The 19339-nt window shown below is 41.6% G+C and overlaps 1 protein-coding gene across 3 annotated transcripts in view; it reads right to left on the bottom strand.

Annotated features, from left to right (window-relative positions):
- Window positions 1-2705: 2705 nt before the first annotated feature.
- Window positions 2706-19339, bottom strand: part of LOC103148447 (nucleosome-remodeling factor subunit BPTF) — a 40725-nt gene continuing 24091 nt past the window's right edge. For 2 of the 3 annotated variants that reach the window (XM_016679213.1, XM_007567229.2), the window contains exons 22-36: window positions 17601-17731; window positions 16784-16898; window positions 16422-16639; window positions 14955-15192; window positions 14585-14865; window positions 14056-14169; window positions 13792-13953; window positions 12631-12713; window positions 10221-10446; window positions 9789-10114; window positions 8822-8995; window positions 7681-7873; window positions 7149-7233; window positions 5273-5459; window positions 2706-3414 (exon numbers count right to left, since the gene is read on the bottom strand). In XM_016679213.1, coding sequence (XP_016534699.1) covers window positions 3378-3414; window positions 5273-5459; window positions 7149-7233; window positions 7681-7873; window positions 8822-8995; window positions 9789-10114; window positions 10221-10446; window positions 12631-12713; window positions 13792-13953; window positions 14056-14169; window positions 14585-14865; window positions 14955-15192; window positions 16422-16639; window positions 16784-16898; window positions 17601-17731 — 2570 coding nt within the window. In that variant the 3' untranslated portion in view covers window positions 2706-3377. Of the gene's footprint in view, window positions 3415-4246; window positions 4365-5272; window positions 5460-7148; window positions 7234-7680; window positions 7874-8821; window positions 8996-9788; window positions 10115-10220; window positions 10447-12630; window positions 12714-13791; window positions 13954-14055; window positions 14170-14584; window positions 14866-14954; window positions 15193-16421; window positions 16640-16783; window positions 16899-17600; window positions 17732-19339 lie in introns of those variants that run through there. The other variant, XM_016679214.1, reaches the window with a different exon arrangement.

Here is a 19339-nt window from a genome sequence, read left to right as displayed (position 1 = left end):
TCAAAGCATGTTTTGCATACTTACACACAAAAAAGACAGAAACATCTCCAAAAAAGTTGACTTTATTATTATCCAGGATGAAATGTCCTATCAAGTACAAAAGAGAGTCTCTTCAGAGTGGCCAGTCTGTTAAAAACATAGAGTGCTTTTTATCTGCAGTTACGTTTCCTCGAGATACTACTTTTTTTTCCTTTTTTAAAAAAATGGATAACTTTTTCCATCAGTCTGAATAAATAAAACAAGAAATGCAACGTCAATATAGAAGTTATGCCGACTTTTTGTTTTACAAAAAGGAAGAAAAAAAAAATCTGTACAAGTCATCGTGCCACTCGACCGGATCAGAACCGATATGCTCACAATGTGCAGCACTTCTTATATAAAGGGCAATTTTACGTTAAGAACAGAGTCCACTTCAAATAAAAGAGGAAAAAAAATAGTTTAAATTTACAGGAGGACTTGGTTGCTGGTTCAAATAGTCAAAAATAAAAGTTCTACTGCTCTAAAAATCTTTTCTCTCTACATATTTAGACAGCAATAATATACAATAGAGATTACAAACAGAAAATAAAGCACGTCATCATCTTATAACAAAGTAACAAACATTCGGTTGAAAGACAAAGAGAAGGAGACAGAAGCTACATCATCTCTCAACTCTACTTCCACACAGAAAAAAACAACAACCTCAGGGTTCAAAACAGAGAGAGAAAAAAGTTTCCATCATTCTCTAAGACATCTAAATCGAAAGACATCACTGCTCCCCAACTTTCCTCTCTGAAACAAAAATGGACGAATCACACACACACACAGAAGAAAAGTTCCCAGATATGCTTGAAAAAACGCAGCTATAAAATTTTCATACAAAGACTCCACAGTCGGTCGTCGTTTGAGGTTTGACTCCCAGTCACGCTGCCGCAGACCGCGACATAACTGAGCTGATGCTGAGTGGGGAAGTTCATTATCCAATTACTTTAACCAGACACACACACACACACCCCCACACACACACACACAGAGCGAGTTGAGAGATGCATGTGAGCCAACCTGTCAGCTTCAGACACACAGCTTTGATGAGACTCTGTAATGGAGGGAGCTACAGTACTTTCAGCCTTTCCACACAATTCATTTTCTCTAAATGGCCTCCTCCTTTCAAACACAGACAGTTTTTTGACTTGCATTTCAGAGCATCGCATGGAAAAAGATAAAAAAAAAAAAAAAAAAGAGGCCGGATGCGGTGGGTGGGATGATCTGTCCGGTGTCGTTTCCCTCTGGACAGTAACATGAAAGCATTTCAGCCTTCTGACAAAACACACACTCCGTCTATCAGACTGCTCTGATAGGGGCTGTGCTGTCAAACATTTGCATCGGGTTCATGCTCGATGCAAACCTACACACCTGTGCAAACGTCAAACTAAAACACTTGAAGAAATAACAGCGTATAATCCTGTGTAGTTGCCTTGCAACAGTATTTATACCCCCTTTTTTCAGCTTTTGTCACATTACAACCAAACCTCAGTGTTTTATCTGGATTTCTTTCAACAGACCAACTTGATAATTGTCATGCCCCATTTTATTTATTTATTTTTTACCCAACTTACTTTGGGCCTCTCTCAACTGCTAACGGTTCATGAAAACGCTGTGTGTGGAGAAAAAGAACAAAATAACTGCATACACCCTGAACTAGGGCTCGACAATGTGGCTTAAAAATTAAATCTAATTTTTCTTTTTAATACCAAATTCAATTTTGATCAAATTTTTTCCATCTTGTGGTCTTTGACGCAGCGCTCAGGATGAGAGCAGCAAATGTCACGGTCGGATAGCGAGGAGCCGGGTGGGTTGTCCCGTCAGACTGTCAGTTCCCGAAACCACACTGACGGTTTTCACAAAAAAAAAACATGTAAAGGCCTACATGGGGTCAGTGTGACCCCACCAGACAGAGTAAATGACCCCATATCTTAAAGCTGCAGGTGAATTAACATTTTCTTTTACAAATGACTGAAATAAAACAGTTTTCTTCAGATATTTTCTAAACTCAATTTGTGAGATGACCTGAATTCAAAGTCCAAGTAAATAGAATCTGTAAAACAGGTTGGTAAAAAAGAGATTGTAGTTCTTGGGTGGGCTTATGTCACTCTGGGAACTCAAGGACTGCATAGTTAGAATAATAAAAAAAAAATCCCAAAATTAAATCTTCAAAAACGGAAACTTTCAGTTAAATGATAAAATCCGTTGCCCAGCCCTACCATCCATATGACAACACAGTGGCACCATTATGCTGTGTTCTTCATGGCTTTCTTTAGGAGCCATAAAACAAAGTTCTTTTTTTAACAACAAAGTTAAAAAAGAACTGCAGAAAACTTTAGAGTGTTAAAGTTCACCTTGAGGGAGAACAAGAACTCTTAACACACAGCTAAATGTGCTAGAACGGCCTAGTCAAAGTCTAGACCTAAAACCAACTGAAAATCTGCAGGAAAACATGAAAACTCATTCACAGACAATTTTCATCCAATATAACAAAGCTGGACCTATTTTGCAAAGACAAACTGGTAAAACAAAACCTCGAGTTATTCATACTGATGGCATTTCAGATTATTATTTATTTAGCCCAGAAGTTTATTTTTGAGAGNAAATGCAACCAGTATATTTGAAAATGTAAATCAATGAAAAAGATAAATAAAAATTTTGTTTTTGTTCACCTTTAATTTGTTAAAAAAAAAAAGAAAAGAAAAATAATCTTCCCAGTTATCAGTGGAGCTCATTTTAATGGAATTAAAAATTGAGACACTTATTATAACTGCTGAACAGGTTTTTGTACGTCTGAAGGTCTTTTGGTGACGAAAACTGCTAAATTACTTCCAGTCAAAATAAACATGTTTGTAAAATGAAACGATGGCTTTAAACTGAAACCTACAAGGCGTGTGAATAACTTTCTCAACAGTTTGGTTTCCCGTCACGACGATGTGCTTCGTTATGTTGGCCTGTTGCGAAAAATCCCAACAGAACACACTGAAGTCCGTAGATGTGATCAAATGCTCAAAAAGGGGGGGAGGAATACTTTTGGTAGGCTCTGCTAAATGAACTTGAGTTAAATGTATCGTGATCCGACACAGTGAACCCATCTGACCGACTTTCAGCGCGTAAAGCTGAATCATCCAGAAGGAATCTGTGAGGTTAGGCGGCCATTCCGCATCCAATTATCTTAATTTCATCCATCATCTTGTCTCCTTCATTCCCATCTTCCTCCTCCTCGTACGCTGGAGGGAGTGACTGGTGTGGATGTATGGTCAGGTGGTGGAGTGACACCGATAGGCGGGGGGAGGGGTCCGCTGACAACACGTCCTAACCAATCAGAGATGCGACACTGGGATTTTAAGCAGAAGCTAAGATGCAGCTGACTGTAGCTTGTTGTTATGTGACCTGAAGAAACAGGAGGAAGAAAACGGTTGGAAAACTTCTTTTTGTTTTTTTTTATTAAAAGCTTTACAATATATGACAAAATATGACTAGAGTAGGATACAAAAAAACAAAAAACAAAGTATCGGATGCCAGTGGGTCAGACATTTTGACAGTCCAAGCAGCCATGTTGGTTAAAAGTCACTGAAATGTACGACAAGATGTCTGCCCAACTTATTTATGTACAACTTTTTACGATTTATTTCTAACCCCCTTGCCGAGAACACCGAGCCGAGCTTATTCATCAGAATAGGAACGCTAACCTACACTTTTCTCTGTCCTATCTTTTTTTTTTACACTTTCTATCATTATTTTCATTAGAACATAAAAATAGTCCTTCACAAAAAGATACATTATAAACATAAAATAATACATGAGAACAGCCAATAAAAAGAAACTAGGGGTGCATGCTTTTGTTTTCTTGTTGTTAAATGAGGTAAACATGTTCTGTTGTCGTCAAATTAAAAATATAAATTATACGTCTGATTTCACAACCGAAACCTGAATTTTATTCTTCCAAGCATGAAGTACGAAGAAAGAAAACGAAAGTGAGCTTTGACATTTTTGCCTCGTTTCCAGCAGAACATAATTAAAGAAGAAGAAGAAGAAAAAAAAAAGTCTTCTGGTGTGAGTGTAAAAAAATACATTTTCCTTTGGAGGCTCTTTGCTACCAACATGGCTGCAGCTATTAAACCTTAGAAAAATTCTTACTTTTGCTTTTATTTACTTTAAAATAAGAAAAAAAAACACACCTAATGTGTGGCTTATTATAAGCACTTTTTTTTTAAAACAAAAAACAACAAAACAAAGCTTTAATGCCGTTTTAAACATGTAAAAACAGCAACATCCAGGATAGAAAATTAAAATATTTTGTTTAAGAGTGACCCCGGCACCCAGGAGTCTGACATCACAATCTGCAAAAAAGAGAGAGAAAGAATGGATGGGAGTCAATACATGCGGGTGAAGTACGTCAGCATTCAGAGCACAGAGAAGCTGAATGAAAACTGGCTTGAAAAAAACAAAAATAAAGAGACAAAACCCAAGTGATGTGAATGAAGTGATGGTAGTATCTGCTGCTTTGAGTGGACAGGAGTTAAATGGACCCTCAGATGTGTTAGTGCTCAGCGCGAGAGGAAAACTCTTTTGCAGACACTTAGAAAACGTCCAAATTCTGTCCTGGGTTTTAAGAAAATAATTCAGGACAAAAAACAACAACCCCTAACGGTCACACATTTGATAAAATATCAAACTTATGTATCATATTGGTATCGGCAATACTGATATCGTATCGAAACCAAATATTGTACATCTCCACTGGCACGGTTTTCTTTAGTCAAAGGAGTCGACAGCGAGGTTTGAAAGGCGAAAACTGAGTGTTCATTGATTTGAATCCCACAAAAGAAGAAGAAGGAGGAAATGCAGCATCATTAGAAAGCAAAAGCTGAAGGTTGTTAGGAATAAGTATTAAAAACCTCAGTGAAGCCTTAAAAAAAGAAAGAAGCTAATTGAGTGAAACCCTGTTCTGGGTAAGAGAAAGCAGATGGACTGAGCAGCACAAACACATTATTCCTAAAAACTGAGGTGAGTTTTGGAGAACCGACGCAGAGGGATGTTCTGAGTGGAGCATGCGCCTCCAGTGACGTCATAAACCAGGGGAAAACGAACACATTTAAAGGAAAAGAAAAACAACAAGAGAGATGGTTTGAAGACATCAAGGAGAAGAGGTTTGAGCTAAAATCATTATTCTTTCTTCTAACTGGTCTAACTCCACCGCCACCATCAGACTTCCTTGCTGCCTCTTCACAGCCCGGCTTCTCCTCACCTGCTGGCTTTGAAGCCTTTGAGCTTCTGGACGAAGAAGTTCTCCAGAACCTCGGCACACTGGTAAAACGGCGAGTCGCTGGGGTTGTAGTACCGGCAGTTGTCGAAGATTTTGGTCATGTCTGCTACGAACTCGGTCAGCTTGACGTAGTCCCGCTTGTGTAACCTCTCCTCCATGGTGGACAGGTCTGAGGGGAAAGTTGAGACACTGAGCGCTCGCGACAGGGAACAGCTGTCATGCCGTAATCGGACGCAGCAGATTGATGGTCAGGTTTCGCAATAGGTCGTGTTATGATTCGAATCCTCCGATTAGGCGGTGGATGAAGAATGCTAAACCTCCGCCAGAGCTGACCTCGAGCGTCTACGGGGCGTCCAGATGAGTCGCTGACATATTACCTATTTATCATTCCTGAGGGGAGCGCCGTTTCTGGAGCAGAGAACGTCAAAACCAAACCGCAGGAATGTTTGAAAACGCAGGAAGTTATCAGAGCTTCCACCGAAAAGATGCTGTCAGTGTTGGGAAGCTTGTTCAATCAATTTACGGAGCGATAAGGAAGGAGAACAGAAAGCAGACGAGGCTTCAGGTAATCTGCTAGAGAAGGGTCCAAACAAACACGTCTAACTTTTTCCCCGACTCCCCCGTTCCATTCAGCTGACCACTGGCAACGTTTCAAAGACCTCCTTTTACTTCTCTCCCCCTCCGTCGTATGATTTCATGCTGAACCCCCTCCATAAACTACCAACAGCTTCAGCCGCGGCGGCTACAGCATTGCTTTAATGTTGTATTTGTTTTGAAAGCAGCGGACGGACAGGAGTTTTCCAGGCCGACACATAGCGAAGTTCGGTTCCACAGGGAGGCCGCGGTGGGCCCTGGAGAGACGCTCATTAACAGTCTGTTTAGATGGAAGTAAAAAAATAAAATAAAATATAAAAAAAAGCCCAGCTCCCTCACCCTCTAAACCCTCTGCCGTTGACGCAAGTCACCGTTTACATGGTCGGTTTGATCTGAGTTGGAGGGCTTCCTTCAGACGGCCGGCGCTCTGAAAGCTGCAGATAGAGAGCGTGGGTGTTGCTCCCAGAGATTACAGTAATTATGGAATAAAAACAGCAGAAACTGCCGCATCAAACAACCTGCTCTCATAAACATGCAGTCAAAATTCGGTGACGGCCGCTGTTCTCTTTCTGTAACACAAATGCACGATGCGTCTGCGAGTAAAAAAAAAAAGACCCCCGAGATCGCCGAGTCATACGAAGACAAAATGTGGAAGCAGCTCAAGAATCTTAGGCGTGATGAACGTCTGTTCCCACATTCACGTCATAAAATGCAAGAATTTCATCTATTTTGAAAAGTGGAGGGATTTTTTTTTTTTAATTTCTGAAGAAATTCAATACTGATTCATTTGTAAGATTTATTTTGCAGCGGGAAACAGAGCCACTTTAATGACTTTACATACAAACGTATTAAATTAAGCTTAATTGAAGGCTTCATTACAATTGCTAATAAGTGGTTTTCATTGTTACCTCACATTTGCTGATTAAAGCCACTTTGCGGAAGTATTTAAATTGGTTTAATTTCTTTTTGCTACAACAACAAACTACCTGTATTGTCCATTTTATTGGTAAATGTGAAGCAGAAGGAAAATTATACATAATTTTCAGTGAAAAAAACATTTTCTGAGGAGTTTGATGTAGATCTATATTCACTTAGGAGTGCACTGATGACAGTTTTTAGCCGACAACGATCTTTAAAAAGCATAACTTGCCAATTTTGATTTTGGCCGATGCCAATTTGGGCTTAAACTGAAAAAGACATGTTGAGTAATTTCAATTAAGCAGCACAAAACAATGTTAATCTGGACCAAATTTCCAACACTCACCCATTGGTTCCTTGATGACCTTGTAATAATCAGGGGCGTCATTAGTATCTACTGGTTCCAGGAAGGGCCAAGCCATTTTATGTGCCTGCAGAGGAACGAGAGACAAAAAAAACGAAGAGGGGAAGATGCTTGAGAAAGCTGAAACCAAAGAATAACAAACAGCTCCGCGAAAATTACACTGAAAGCAGGTGGGTCAACACAGATGTTCTACTCCAGCCTCTCTCTCTTCACACAGAGACAAAAAGGAGGAGAGACGGGGGGGAAAGGGACGTTCGACGAGAAGAAACAAAAACACAGAGGCTTGGCTCATGTCCAAATAGGAGAGGCCGACCCATCAGATGAGATGGACACTGAGGACTTTTGTTTTCTGCTCTGGGGGCTTCGAGGAGCTGTCAGTGTTGGCCAGCTGATCGTTAAACTGCAGCTGATGTGTTTGTGCGTTGCTAATGTGGAGTAAATCTACTTCACTCCACATGAATGGTCTGGACTACATCCAGACCATTCACCGACACCGGGCAGCAACTCTGCTCACCTGTAAGGAGCGCAGTATCCGTCGCAGGCCTTCGTAGTCCTTGTCGGTGAGCGGGGTGAAGACCGTCATGGCGTCCTCGGTGGACTGACACTGCGGACAGACGTACTCGTCGATGTGGTTGGCCTCGCTCTGCAAGATGCCCACACAGCGACCGTGGTACCAGTTCTGACATCGGTCGCAGCCGATGTAGAACCTGGGAAGGTAAAGAACAAAAATAAATGTGGTGCTTAAGACATGTCGTCCTTCACAATTATGCATCACTTTGTGTTAATTTATATATATATGTGTACAAATTCACATTGAAATTCGTGGTTGTAACACAAGAAAACATGGAAAAGTTCAAAAGGTGTGAATACTTTTGTGAGGTACCATCTATTATGACGTTATTAAAGTAAATAAGATGAGAATGTTTTAGAGTGTAAACTTAATGTTTAAACTCTTTCCTAAATGACATGCATGCAGGGCTGAAACGATTAACTGGATTGATGGTGATTAATTGACTAAATCAACTAATTTATCGATTAATCATTAACTCAAATAAACAGACTCAAAAACTGGTAATTTGCTGAAAAAAAAAACAATATTCAGAGCAGTAATTATATCAAAACCATACAAAATAAATATAATGTATTTTTGACTGGAAATATGTTTTAGCCAAAAGTCAAAGTGTCATAATTTTACCTTCACTTGGTTCAACTTCAATAAAAGAAAGATTTTATTGGCATAGCATTTTAAGCACTAAACTGTTTATTGTTTTATTCAAAATAGGAAATTTGTTTGTGTATTTGCATCTATTAATGTATTTCTACAATTGTGTAAAAAGGTCTAAGTGGTTGAATGAAAAATTGTCAGAAAACGTCCATAAAAAAAGTCTGATTAAAACGATTAATTATCAGAATGATTGATTAATCGACAGAGTGATCGATTAATCGCCAAAAATGATTGATTAATCGTCAGGATAATAGGTTCTTTAAACAATCAGTAGTTGCTGCCATACATGTATATTTCTTCTGGTTGGTTATTTTCAAATACCAACCAGGTTTTGGTACCAAATACCAAAACCTGAGTCAACAGATGGCTCATGTTGACACACACACATGCACGCGCGTGCGTATGTATGCACACACACACTCCTCCTTACTGGGACTCATCGTAAGGCGTCTGACAGATGCAGTACAGCTCCTCTGTGCTGCTCTCTTGGCCCCGTTTACACTCCACGCAGATGTAGTCGTCCATCTTTTTGGCCTCCTTCTCCGTGATGCCCACACAGTCACCGTGATACCAGTTGGTGCAAAGGTCACAGCCGATGTAAAACCTGTGGAGAGAGGGGAGAATAATGATTTTAGAGTGCTCCTCTAAAATATTTGCAGATTTAAAAGCTAACTACGTCTAAATCACAAGGCTGAAATCGTAAAGTAAGGTTGCAATTTGTAGCAAATAGATCTAATGCCGCGTACATGTTTATAATGTTGTGTTGAAATTAAATAAATTTAATCCTCACATCAGTACTTTATTACTTCAACTCAGTACAGTCACTAAATATTCAATAGGGCTGGATGATATTCCTTAAAAATAAACTTTTTCAAACCAGATTGGATTTCCCATTTTAATCCATTTTAGGTTAGTATTAGGGCTACGGTACGAGAACTTTTGTTTAAGAGACAACAATCCAAATATTAACAGGATAAAGATGCAATTTTAACAAAACAAAGTCTTAAAATTAAGAGAAAAAAGTTGCTTTGAGAAAAAAGCTTATAGTATAATGAAAATCTGACAGGACCAGCTCAGTTCATGTCGTTCTTACTTTGAAAAGGACTCAGACATTTGTTCAATAATTTTAAAGTCCTGCCAATGATAATAGTTTGATGCCAATGTCTTAAATGACAATAAATCTCAGTCTGGCCGTAGAGCTGACCTGAACTCAAAGCCCAAATGAATAGAAGGTTTAAAACATGCTTGAAAAACATGCTTGTCAAGATCTCAATAATTGATGAGATCTCATCAATAATCGATGAGATCTCATCGATTATTGATGAGATTTTATCGATCTCATCAATAATCGATAAAGTCGATTATTGAGCCCCAATATTTGATAAATCCTTGCATACTTGGTCTCGTCGTAGGGCGTCTTGCAGATGCAGTAGAGCTTCGTATCCTTCTTGCTCTCCTTTGTGCTTGTAGTCGAGATCATTTTCTTCTTCTTGGACTTTGCCGCCGACACCATCTCCCTCTCCTCCTCCCGTTTCCTCTTGTGCGTTGAGGCAACGGCGGTGGCGAGGTGGTGCTGGGAGGAGACGCCGTGCTTGTGAGCTGCAGCTTGCTGCTTCTGACTGTGGGCGGCGGCTGCTGCGGCGGCCTGGGCCGCCTGTTGGGCCGCAGCCTGAGCCTTTTCCTTCTCTTTCCGAATCCGCAGCAGATCCCTCTTTAGCTCCTCCTGACGATTCCAAGGCAGGGAAATATGGAGTTTAAAAATCAGGCCCATTTCTGTTGAATTCGAAACGCTTTTTGTCGCCGGAGCTCTTCGGCACTTCGACGCTTACCTGAGCCTCCAGCTGCAGCTCCTTGTCGAGAAGCGCTCGTTTTTTCAGGATCTCCATCTTGAGGCTCTCCTTGTGTCGGTAAAGGAGAGCGGAAAGCTTACTAGCGTTAGCCATCCTCCTCTTGGCCTCCACAACCTCTTCCTTCTTCTTCCTCTTAGCTGCCTGTCTTTCATCTTTGTCAATCCGGTCCAGAATGAACTTCATCACCTGGTTGCAAACAATCATCCTGATACAGATGGAAGAAAAATAACAGAGAGAGAGAGAGAGAGAGAGAGAGAGAGAGAGAGAGAGAGAAATGACTTGTGACAAATGTGATGCTAAAAGTCAGAATGTCCAACAGAAAGGAAATTTAAAAGATCTTTTAATTTGTCTCTGCTGAAACCATTAAATCAAACTTAATAGTAAAATCATTCTCAAATCAATGTTACATCTCCAGATCTATGGTCAGTGTTAAATATTTATGAGGGCCCCAGAAGGTTTGGGGTCCCTAAGCAGGTTCTGAGTCCTGGCTTATTGCTTAATTAGCCAAAAAAAATAACATTTATTTTACTTGTATTTATTTGTTTTAAGACTACATCAGTGTGCTTAAGGATTGTCAACAATGTTTTCCAATGACATAATTACCTAGTCGTATTATTACATTTCCTGTCTACTTTTAAAGGGGCGGTGTTCTGTCTTCCAGCCACATGGTGCCACTCTTAAACACAATCAAGTAACTGTTATCTCTAGTTGTTTCTAAAATGATATAGTTTGTAACGCCTTGAAATTGGACCTCTGTCTCTTTAAGAACGTTCTGCTCTTTCTGAAACTCCGCCTTCAGGAAGTCATCACAACATGGCTCCTCTACCAACCGTTAGCAATGTTTTTACCAGCGATTCTCTGAGAAGTAACTCGAATAATGAGCTCAGCTGATGTGCAGTTCCACCAGGTGTTTGCTAATTGCTGCTGGCTAGTCTGAAGGAGCCGAGTGTGACAATGGAGGCGGCAGAAACTCTGACAGGGGGGCTATGTCCAACCAGGCACAACTGAATGGTTGCCATGACGAAAGGATTTCTCAAACATGCATGAGAGAATCAAAGCGACACTCCAGGCATGTTTTTGATGAGGGATTACACTACAGCATGATCTAAAGCTCAAATTCTGCCCCTTCAACGTTTTTTAACACAAAACTACAGTGAGCTACAAATTTGCTGGTAACAACTGTGACTTTCTGTTTCAGGGTTAGGTTCTTTCTAAACATGTTTAAATGAGACTCTGAAAGCTTCAACAATAAGAGTGCAGGCCTGCCTAAAGGGTAATAGTGAAACAGAAAAAGAAGAAAAAACAAACAGGCTGTTTAAGTTTTTCTTATCTTCAAAGAGCCGCAAGTTTAAAAATATAACATTCAATAAATTTTAAAGAAAGAAAGAAGGTCAGGTGCAGGGCTACAAGGCTCATGGTGATTGATGCTTCTAATTAAATTGTTCAAACAAATATTAGTGATGAATAAGACAGAAATAAAGATCCACAGATAAAGTCTGCACTGTGAGCAACTCTAAAAGCAAAATGTGTGTTCATGACTGTAAACCCGTGTCATCTATGGCCCTCAGTGTGTTCACTCGTGTTTGCTAATGTTCGCGACCGAGATCGAAAGTCTGCGCCTCGTTCAGCGTGGCATCTGTGTGAAAAACACACCAACGCATACATGGCTGCCAGGGTCAGAGGTAGGCCGGCGTTGCTACGGCGAGCACATGGAGGCGAACGAACAAATGCGGGCAGGCATGTAGAAGAAGCTAGACAGAAGTGTTTGAGATTGAGAGGTAGTCTGGATTTGATGTTTCAGGTGTGTGTGAATGGGCAGTGTTGACACAATGTCTGCAGACATAAACGTATGGTTGTCAAGGTGAAATATTGGTCAGAGTTCAATCTCTAGGCAGGATGAAGTCAGTAAAAAAAAGCAGCAAAGAGTTGTTTTTCGGGGTACATCTCTGAAGGGGCTGGAATTTTATTTTTTATTTTTTTGCGTGTGATTCTTATTATTAATAACTGAAGTTGCATTTTGTTCTCTGGTTTAGGATCACTGGAAGAACATACTGTTATTATAATTTAATGTTATGAAGTCTCAGAGGGGAAACTAGCACAGAAAACCCACGACAATACCAGAATAGCTTAAAACACAAACATGGATGAAATTTCAAGGAAAAACTGATTTTTTTTCTTCTCCCCCCAGATGGTTGACACATAATTTCTGTGTTGGTATAAGAACTGAATCCAAAAGCTGCTACTACCAACCGGAGAGCTGACTCACATTCCCAACGGGCCGCAACATAAACCTCTAACCTCCCCAAACGAAACCTTACTTACTAAATAAATCTCTTCACAGATGAAAACACAGAACGAACACTGGACACACACACACACACACACACACCTCTGATTTTCTTCTCGTTCTGCAGGTGTCATGGTCTTCTTCTGCTTCAGGTGCTCGATCACAGCGTTTTGTTTCATGACCACCTGAAAAACACGTTGAACGATGTCAGCACAAACCATCTGCATGAGCAAGTATCACGCACCATGAATCGCCACTGAAAAGGACAGATATGCATCAATATTAAACATAAACAGGCTGCACTGAATGTAAAACACATTATTTACATACTGTGTACAGGGTTTCTGCAGGTTCCACCAACTTAAAGCTAAAGTCCTTTTTTAAGACCATTATGGACGAAATTTAAAATCTGTACTGCCAACATTTGAAGACATGAATTACTGTTCATTTACTCTTTTTTCCCCCCGTTTCTCACAGCTGCATCTGTGGCTCTCTATTCTCTATGTTCCAGAAAAGTCCCACGAATTACACGAACTGAAGACTTTTTAAGGATGCTCTGACACCTGGATGCTACGTTCAGACTCAACGTGATTTGAGCATCTGGTTTACATGCGAAGTCTATGTGGACGGGCGTCTATGGCGCGTCAAGAAGTCTTGTGGCTCGTTTGGTTTTGAAGCGCTTCCAATGCGGCCGACGCTACAGTTGGAAAATCTGAACCTTTGTTGCTGGACGCAGAGCGTCAGCCAGTCAGAGAGACTCCGCTCTGAGACGGTGTGGCCTGTAGTTGATGTCCTGCCAGGACATGCAGGCACCGATTCCAGTTATCAAGTCGTCAAACTGGGCCTGGGTGAGACGAAAGTAGCACTGGTAGCAATCCTTCTCAGCGTGCAGCTAGTTTGGGAAACTCACCAAAATCACAGCTGAATGATCTGGTGAATTCAGAGATGATGCTTTCAGTAAATAAAGTCAAGCTCTCTCAATATTTCATCTGCCATTGCAGAGAGAGATAGGGAGAGAGAAAAAAAAGGCAACAGGCTCTAAAGCGATTCTGATGCTCGATATGAAGCGTCCAACTTGATTCACTGACGTGTGAAACGCGTTCAGTTTGGGCTCAGCGTCACTGGTAGTTTTGGGACAGCTGGGCTCTTTAAACAGAGGCAGTAAAGTAAACACCATCTCAGAGGAGTTGTGGGTCATGACTGTTTTTAAGGACACTGACTGGGCGAAGACTTGGCTTCGGCGGCTTCCCTCCACAAACGCACCTGCTTCTGTATAATGTCGCTCTGGTTGGCCGCATTCAGGGCGAGCTCCCTCTTGGCGTCTGCCGCCTGCCTCTTCTTCTGCTGCTGCTGCTCTCGGAGCTGCTGGATTCTCTGCAGCTGCTCTTGGACTGACGCCGTCTGGATGGTCACCACATTTCCAATCTGGGCAGAAATCGGTTTGTGTTTGAACTGAGCCGCATCTCAAATCAGCTTAGTTTCCATGTCGACAGGTGAACGATAGCGTGGTGTGGTTGGGTCCCGTACCTGTCCTCCCTGGGCTGAGGTGGTCCCGCTCTGCTGTATCTGGATGGGAAGCTGCAGCTTGATGTGTTGAGGCAGAGAGCCTCCCCCCTGCTGGGCCTGGAGCTGTGCCAGAACCTAAAGATGACAAATGTCCACATGGTCAATGAAACGTCCTCTAAAACCCTGAACTACTCCTGTCCCTTCAACTTGCCCAGTGTGTCACATTAAAACCACAAAAAGTGGGATTTTATTGGGCTTTTTATTTATTTTGTAATTAGTAGTACAGTTATTGGAAGGCGGAAGGAAAAGGATTTTTCTAAATTATGTACAAATAAAAATATTAGGTGTGTATTTGTATGTTTAAAACATTTTGCTCCACTTTCCAGTTATGCTCCATAACATAAGTTCACCCGAAAAGCTCATCGACGAGTTTTATGACGAGATGTGAAAAAATTTGAATGTCAGCTGTTCTGTATTTTACTAAAAAATAAGAAAAGCAAAAAATTAAATAAAACAAACACACACAGACCCCCAAAAAACACGCCTGTACCTGCTGTGGGAGTCCGGACACACTGATGAGCTGGGGCGTCTGCTGCAGCTGGAGTTGTGCGGTTCCCCCCTGACCTTTGACCTGCAGTGAAGTTGGGGACTGGACAGGCATGTGGGCCTGGGTCTGCGGGGGTAACTGGCCCTGATGGGTTGTGGACGAAGCGCTGCCGGCAGTGGTGGAGAGAGGGGTCGCCCCGACTTGGATCGGAGCGGCGGCCTGCTGCGCGGCTTGGGTTGCGGTTTTGCTCGCCGTGGCGTTGGGCTGGCTGGGAGACGAAGTGGCTGGAAAGCAAAGAAACGGAGCGCGAGAATACAAGACGCCGGGATAAACCGAGTCATCTTACGCCTTTTGAGTTGCGCCGCTGTCAAACCTGTGCTTGACGTTGGCGTGGCGGCGGAGGGCAGCGGGGTGAAGAGGAAGCGCTGCACCTGGCCGTTCGGCAGGGCTGCTTGCATGAGTTGCTGGCCGGGTCCTGGAATGACGGTGACCCCCTGGGGAATGACCTGCAGCTGGCCGGTGGTCTGACCCTGGCCCTGAACCATCACAGTCAGGGCCTGTGAACCACCAACGCCAGCTGGTCGCTCCAAACCGGATCCAGCTTGTTGCTTCTGCGGTTAACAAAGATCAAATAACTGTGCATTACAAAACTATTGAGGTAAGATTAAGAGCTTTGACTAAGATTGGTTCCACTTAGTCTGTCTAACTCATCAATATTGTGCTTAACTGACCAAAAAAAAACAATAAAAAAAAACAAAAAACAAAAAAAATCAATATTTACAGTGTAGTGATGTGCAATAGCACAGTTTATATGAACTTCTGGCGACTTCCAAATAACAAAGTCAAACAACCTGTTTTTGGTAGCAAGTTGCCTTTGAGTTTATGAATGAATAAAATGCAGACATCAGTTTGCATTGCTAAGTGAAATCAGCTCAACTACTGAGTTCAGCTACTGGCAAATGATACCAATCAACTGTAAGGTTTTCCCGATCCGATATTAATGTCAGAAATTGGTAAAAAATAAAACATATTATCAGATTATGTCGTCCTGCAACTAAAATCTGAGGTATAAGCACTTCAACAGAAGCAGTCCGCTCCAGCATCTAGTCCACTCCGGCATTTCTATCCTGCACACAGAGCCAACGGTAAATGTAAAAGTTTCTATTGTTGACTGAACGATGAGAGTAATATCACTTGGTCAAGCCTATTCTAACATTACACTCTGTAAAGTAATTAAGAAAAGTGTGATTTGTGATGATGTCATATCAGTTCATTATTTGTATCGGCCAATTCTCAAACATTCAAACATTTTCGTTTCCAGTATCGCAAGCGAAAAAGACGTATTGGGACACTTAGAAACATTGTGTCATTTCTTAGCTACTAGTCTGAAGGCAACCATCTTACTGGTGCTAAAGTAATTTAATGTGTTAAATTGTACAAACTTTGGTGTTTTTACAGAATAAGCTGAAGAAATGGAATCAATTTGTGTTTTTGCGATATGCAGCTAAAAATACATGCAAAAAAAGTCCAAATTAGGAAAGAGTTTTGCTATTTTGGTTGGCATTTTCAGACAATGGCTTAAATATAAAAATAAGACAAACTGATAAAAAGAAAAAAGTGAATGAATTACTGATTAAGATGTGTAAAAGATAAAAAGAAGTCACCTTCCTTGGGAGAATACTGTAGAAATAGAAAGACTGTTGCCCAATACTGTATGTTTTTCCTCTGTTGACATCATTTAACAGTCATTTCTAGCTGACTAACAGATGCACACACACTCACGCTCACACACACACTTCTAATGTTAATTTGAGACCAGCAGGCGACACAGGATGCCAACCTGTGTGAGCTGCGTGAGCTGGGCCATGGTGAGTTTAACCTGGCCCTGGCCTGGCGCCCGCGGGGTGCCGGGCGGTGTTTGGCCAGCTGCCTGTCCCGCGGCGCTGGGGCCGGTCACTCCCTGACCTGTTACCGCGGTGACGGCGCCGGCAGCCGATATTGCTGTGGAAACAGGCTGGCCACGGATGATCTGCGTCACTACCTGCTGTCCGCCCTGACCTGGAGGAAAAACAACGAGACGCAATTAGAAACCGGGAGGCAGCCGTGATGTACACAGAGCGGGTCACTGCTCCATCTGTGGTTTCGTTTAATAACACAAAACTCTGCACATTTATTCAAATTAAGGGTTCAGAATGACGTTACCCTGCTGGAGCACAAGGGGCGTGCGGAGAATCGTCTTCCCAACAGCTCCGGACTGCTGGATTGGAGTTCGGATCATCGTCATTCCTGGACGGATCTGACCAGCACCACCTAGAACCTGAAGGGTGTTTATTCCATTAAATATTTTTAATACAGCACCCACTTTTCTAAACGGGGTTCCAACACATTTTTATGTGAGAACTCCACATTGTTCCAGACAAAAACTGACAGAGCTTTAAGTGAACTTAAAATATAAAAACCCAGGCTAGGCCTTAAATACAGAATCTATCAGTACAGCTGAATAAAACTCAATGTTACATAAGCTGCTTTTGTGAAAAGACAACGTACAAATGTTTAATAAATATCTACAATAGGAAATTTGTAGACACTTTAAAAAAAACCCACCATTTTATTTCTGGTTTTTAGGTTTAAAACTAAGAAAAACCGTAAACAGTTATAGAAAGAGGACTGATAAATTTTCTTCAGTGGGATTTTAATGTTTGTGAAAAAAGGATTTAAACAAATAAACAAAAAAAAAAAAGAAGCATATTTTCCTATGTATGTAATTCTGTGGTCAAATCTGCTGGCAGAATCTTTCCTGTCAGACATATCAATAATTTGCTATAAATAATGTAAATACAGCAAATTCAAAACATTTTTTTGTGTTTTAATGGACGGTGGGGACGAAAACCAGCAACGTGAACGTCTGCTAAATGTTTAAATTTAAAACGGTGTCCGGATAAAAATACAAACAAAAACAAACGCAACAAGAAAAGACAATCCGAGCTGCATTTGGGAGCGATAGCAGCCAGAGTTGTACCTGCTGGTGGGAGCCGGGGGCACCGGGCTTGATGTTGAGGGTGGTCGTGCGGGGCTGGAATGGGGTGAAGGTTTGGGCGCCTCCTGCTGTGCTGGACGGGATGATCCCCAACACTTTCTGTTGAACCACACCTGCAAAGAAAGCCGAGACGGATTACAAAAACTCCCAACGCCTCGAAAACGTCGTTTTAAACTGGTGTGAGACAGTAAAGCGGTAAAGAAAGCATGAATAATGAAGACTTTCAAAGATGCGCTACGATAATTAGTCAAAAAAAAAAACGTTCAGTTTTGTAGGAATCATCAATTATATGCACACACTCTAGGCAGGTAGCAGCTTCAAAACATTCAGAAGCCCATGATTTAATCACCAACGCCACAAGTAAGCAGTTGCACAGTCGCCCTGCTGTTGCACAACTCAATCCGTTACTTGTGGGTGTCTCGCTTTGCTTAAGAGCCAACTTTTGATCACAATCTCTATAAATATTAGTCGAGTAGGTTAAAGAAAAATAAAATAAAATCAAAGGCTCACTGAAAGCTTAGTTGGGTTTCCCCCAACATACCTGAGCTCCTTTATAAATTATGCATGGAGCGGCAGAAACCCACTTCTTAGCTTAATCTGACAAAGAGCGCGTTTCATATTTGCTCTCGGCCTTCATGAGCTCATGCGAAACTGCTGGAGGAACTGGAAACCGCGAGTGTGACTTCTCTGCTGCCTTCTTTTCTGTGGTTCTGCAACTCTAACCCGAGAGGTAAGCCCATACATCAAGGGCTTCCCTCTTCAAGTAAAGATGTTTAAGGCCTTCCTCGTAATGCTGGTAGCTGCCGCGCCGGTCGCACATCAGAACACGCTTCTGTTTGGGAGGGAAAGAAAGAAAGCTCGAGAAGTCTGGGTTGCAGCGAGTGGAGAGGTAAACTCTTATTTAAAAACACGAAAGACGAGAGAGTGTGTGTGTGTGTGTGTGTGAAGGGGGAGGGGAGGAGTACAGACGTACTATAGAGGGCTACCTGTCTGGGAAGCAGACCTCAGGGTAAACTTGTTTCCCTGCCTTACTTCCTTAAGCCGTTCCAAAACAAACAGGGCACCAAGCAGTCACGCTGGATAAACACACACGTCTATTAAACGGACACACTCCACCTGAGCCGACGTTCCCTTTCACAGCGACTTCAAAAGTAAGAAATATCGCGTGCGCTGCATTACTCTCCAACAGAATTCCCTTCAAATGTTAGTTGTGTTTTAATAAAGCAGATTTGAAGTCAATTCAAATAATCAAACGTATGCTTTTTCATTTATCGTCCCATAATTTGATCCAACATTTTCTGATTTCTTGCAAAAGTATTTAGGCACATTTTGTTGTAATAAAACTACAAGCTTAAATGTGCTGGATTTGGATTTCATTTGACAAACAAATACATTACAGTGCAGAACTGCGAAGTGAAAGGAAATTAATGTACGGTCTTGACTGAATCATTACAAAATGATTCACGGTGCACTAATTGCAGTTTTCCAGCTGATCTTTGAAAAACCGGACCTGCCGATTCTAATTTTTTGGCTGATATTGATGTTATCGTCTGAGAAGCTGCTAAAAATAGAGACAGAGTTGGTGAGTTGGCAACAGAGTGGTGGCTATTGTTTACCGAACACGTACAGATGTGATTTGGTGGGCGGGTCTGTCCGTCAGACAGAGCAGACACACACACACACACACACACACACACACACACACACACACACACACACAC

The sequence above is a fragment of the Poecilia formosa genome, unplaced genomic scaffold (genome assembly GCF_000485575.1).
Source record: "Poecilia formosa unplaced genomic scaffold, Poecilia_formosa-5.1.2 Scaffold205, whole genome shotgun sequence".
Lineage (NCBI taxonomy): Eukaryota > Metazoa > Chordata > Actinopteri > Cyprinodontiformes > Poeciliidae > Poecilia > Poecilia formosa.
Note: the sequence above shows the minus strand (reverse complement) of the source record. Positions and strands in the feature narration are given on the sequence as shown.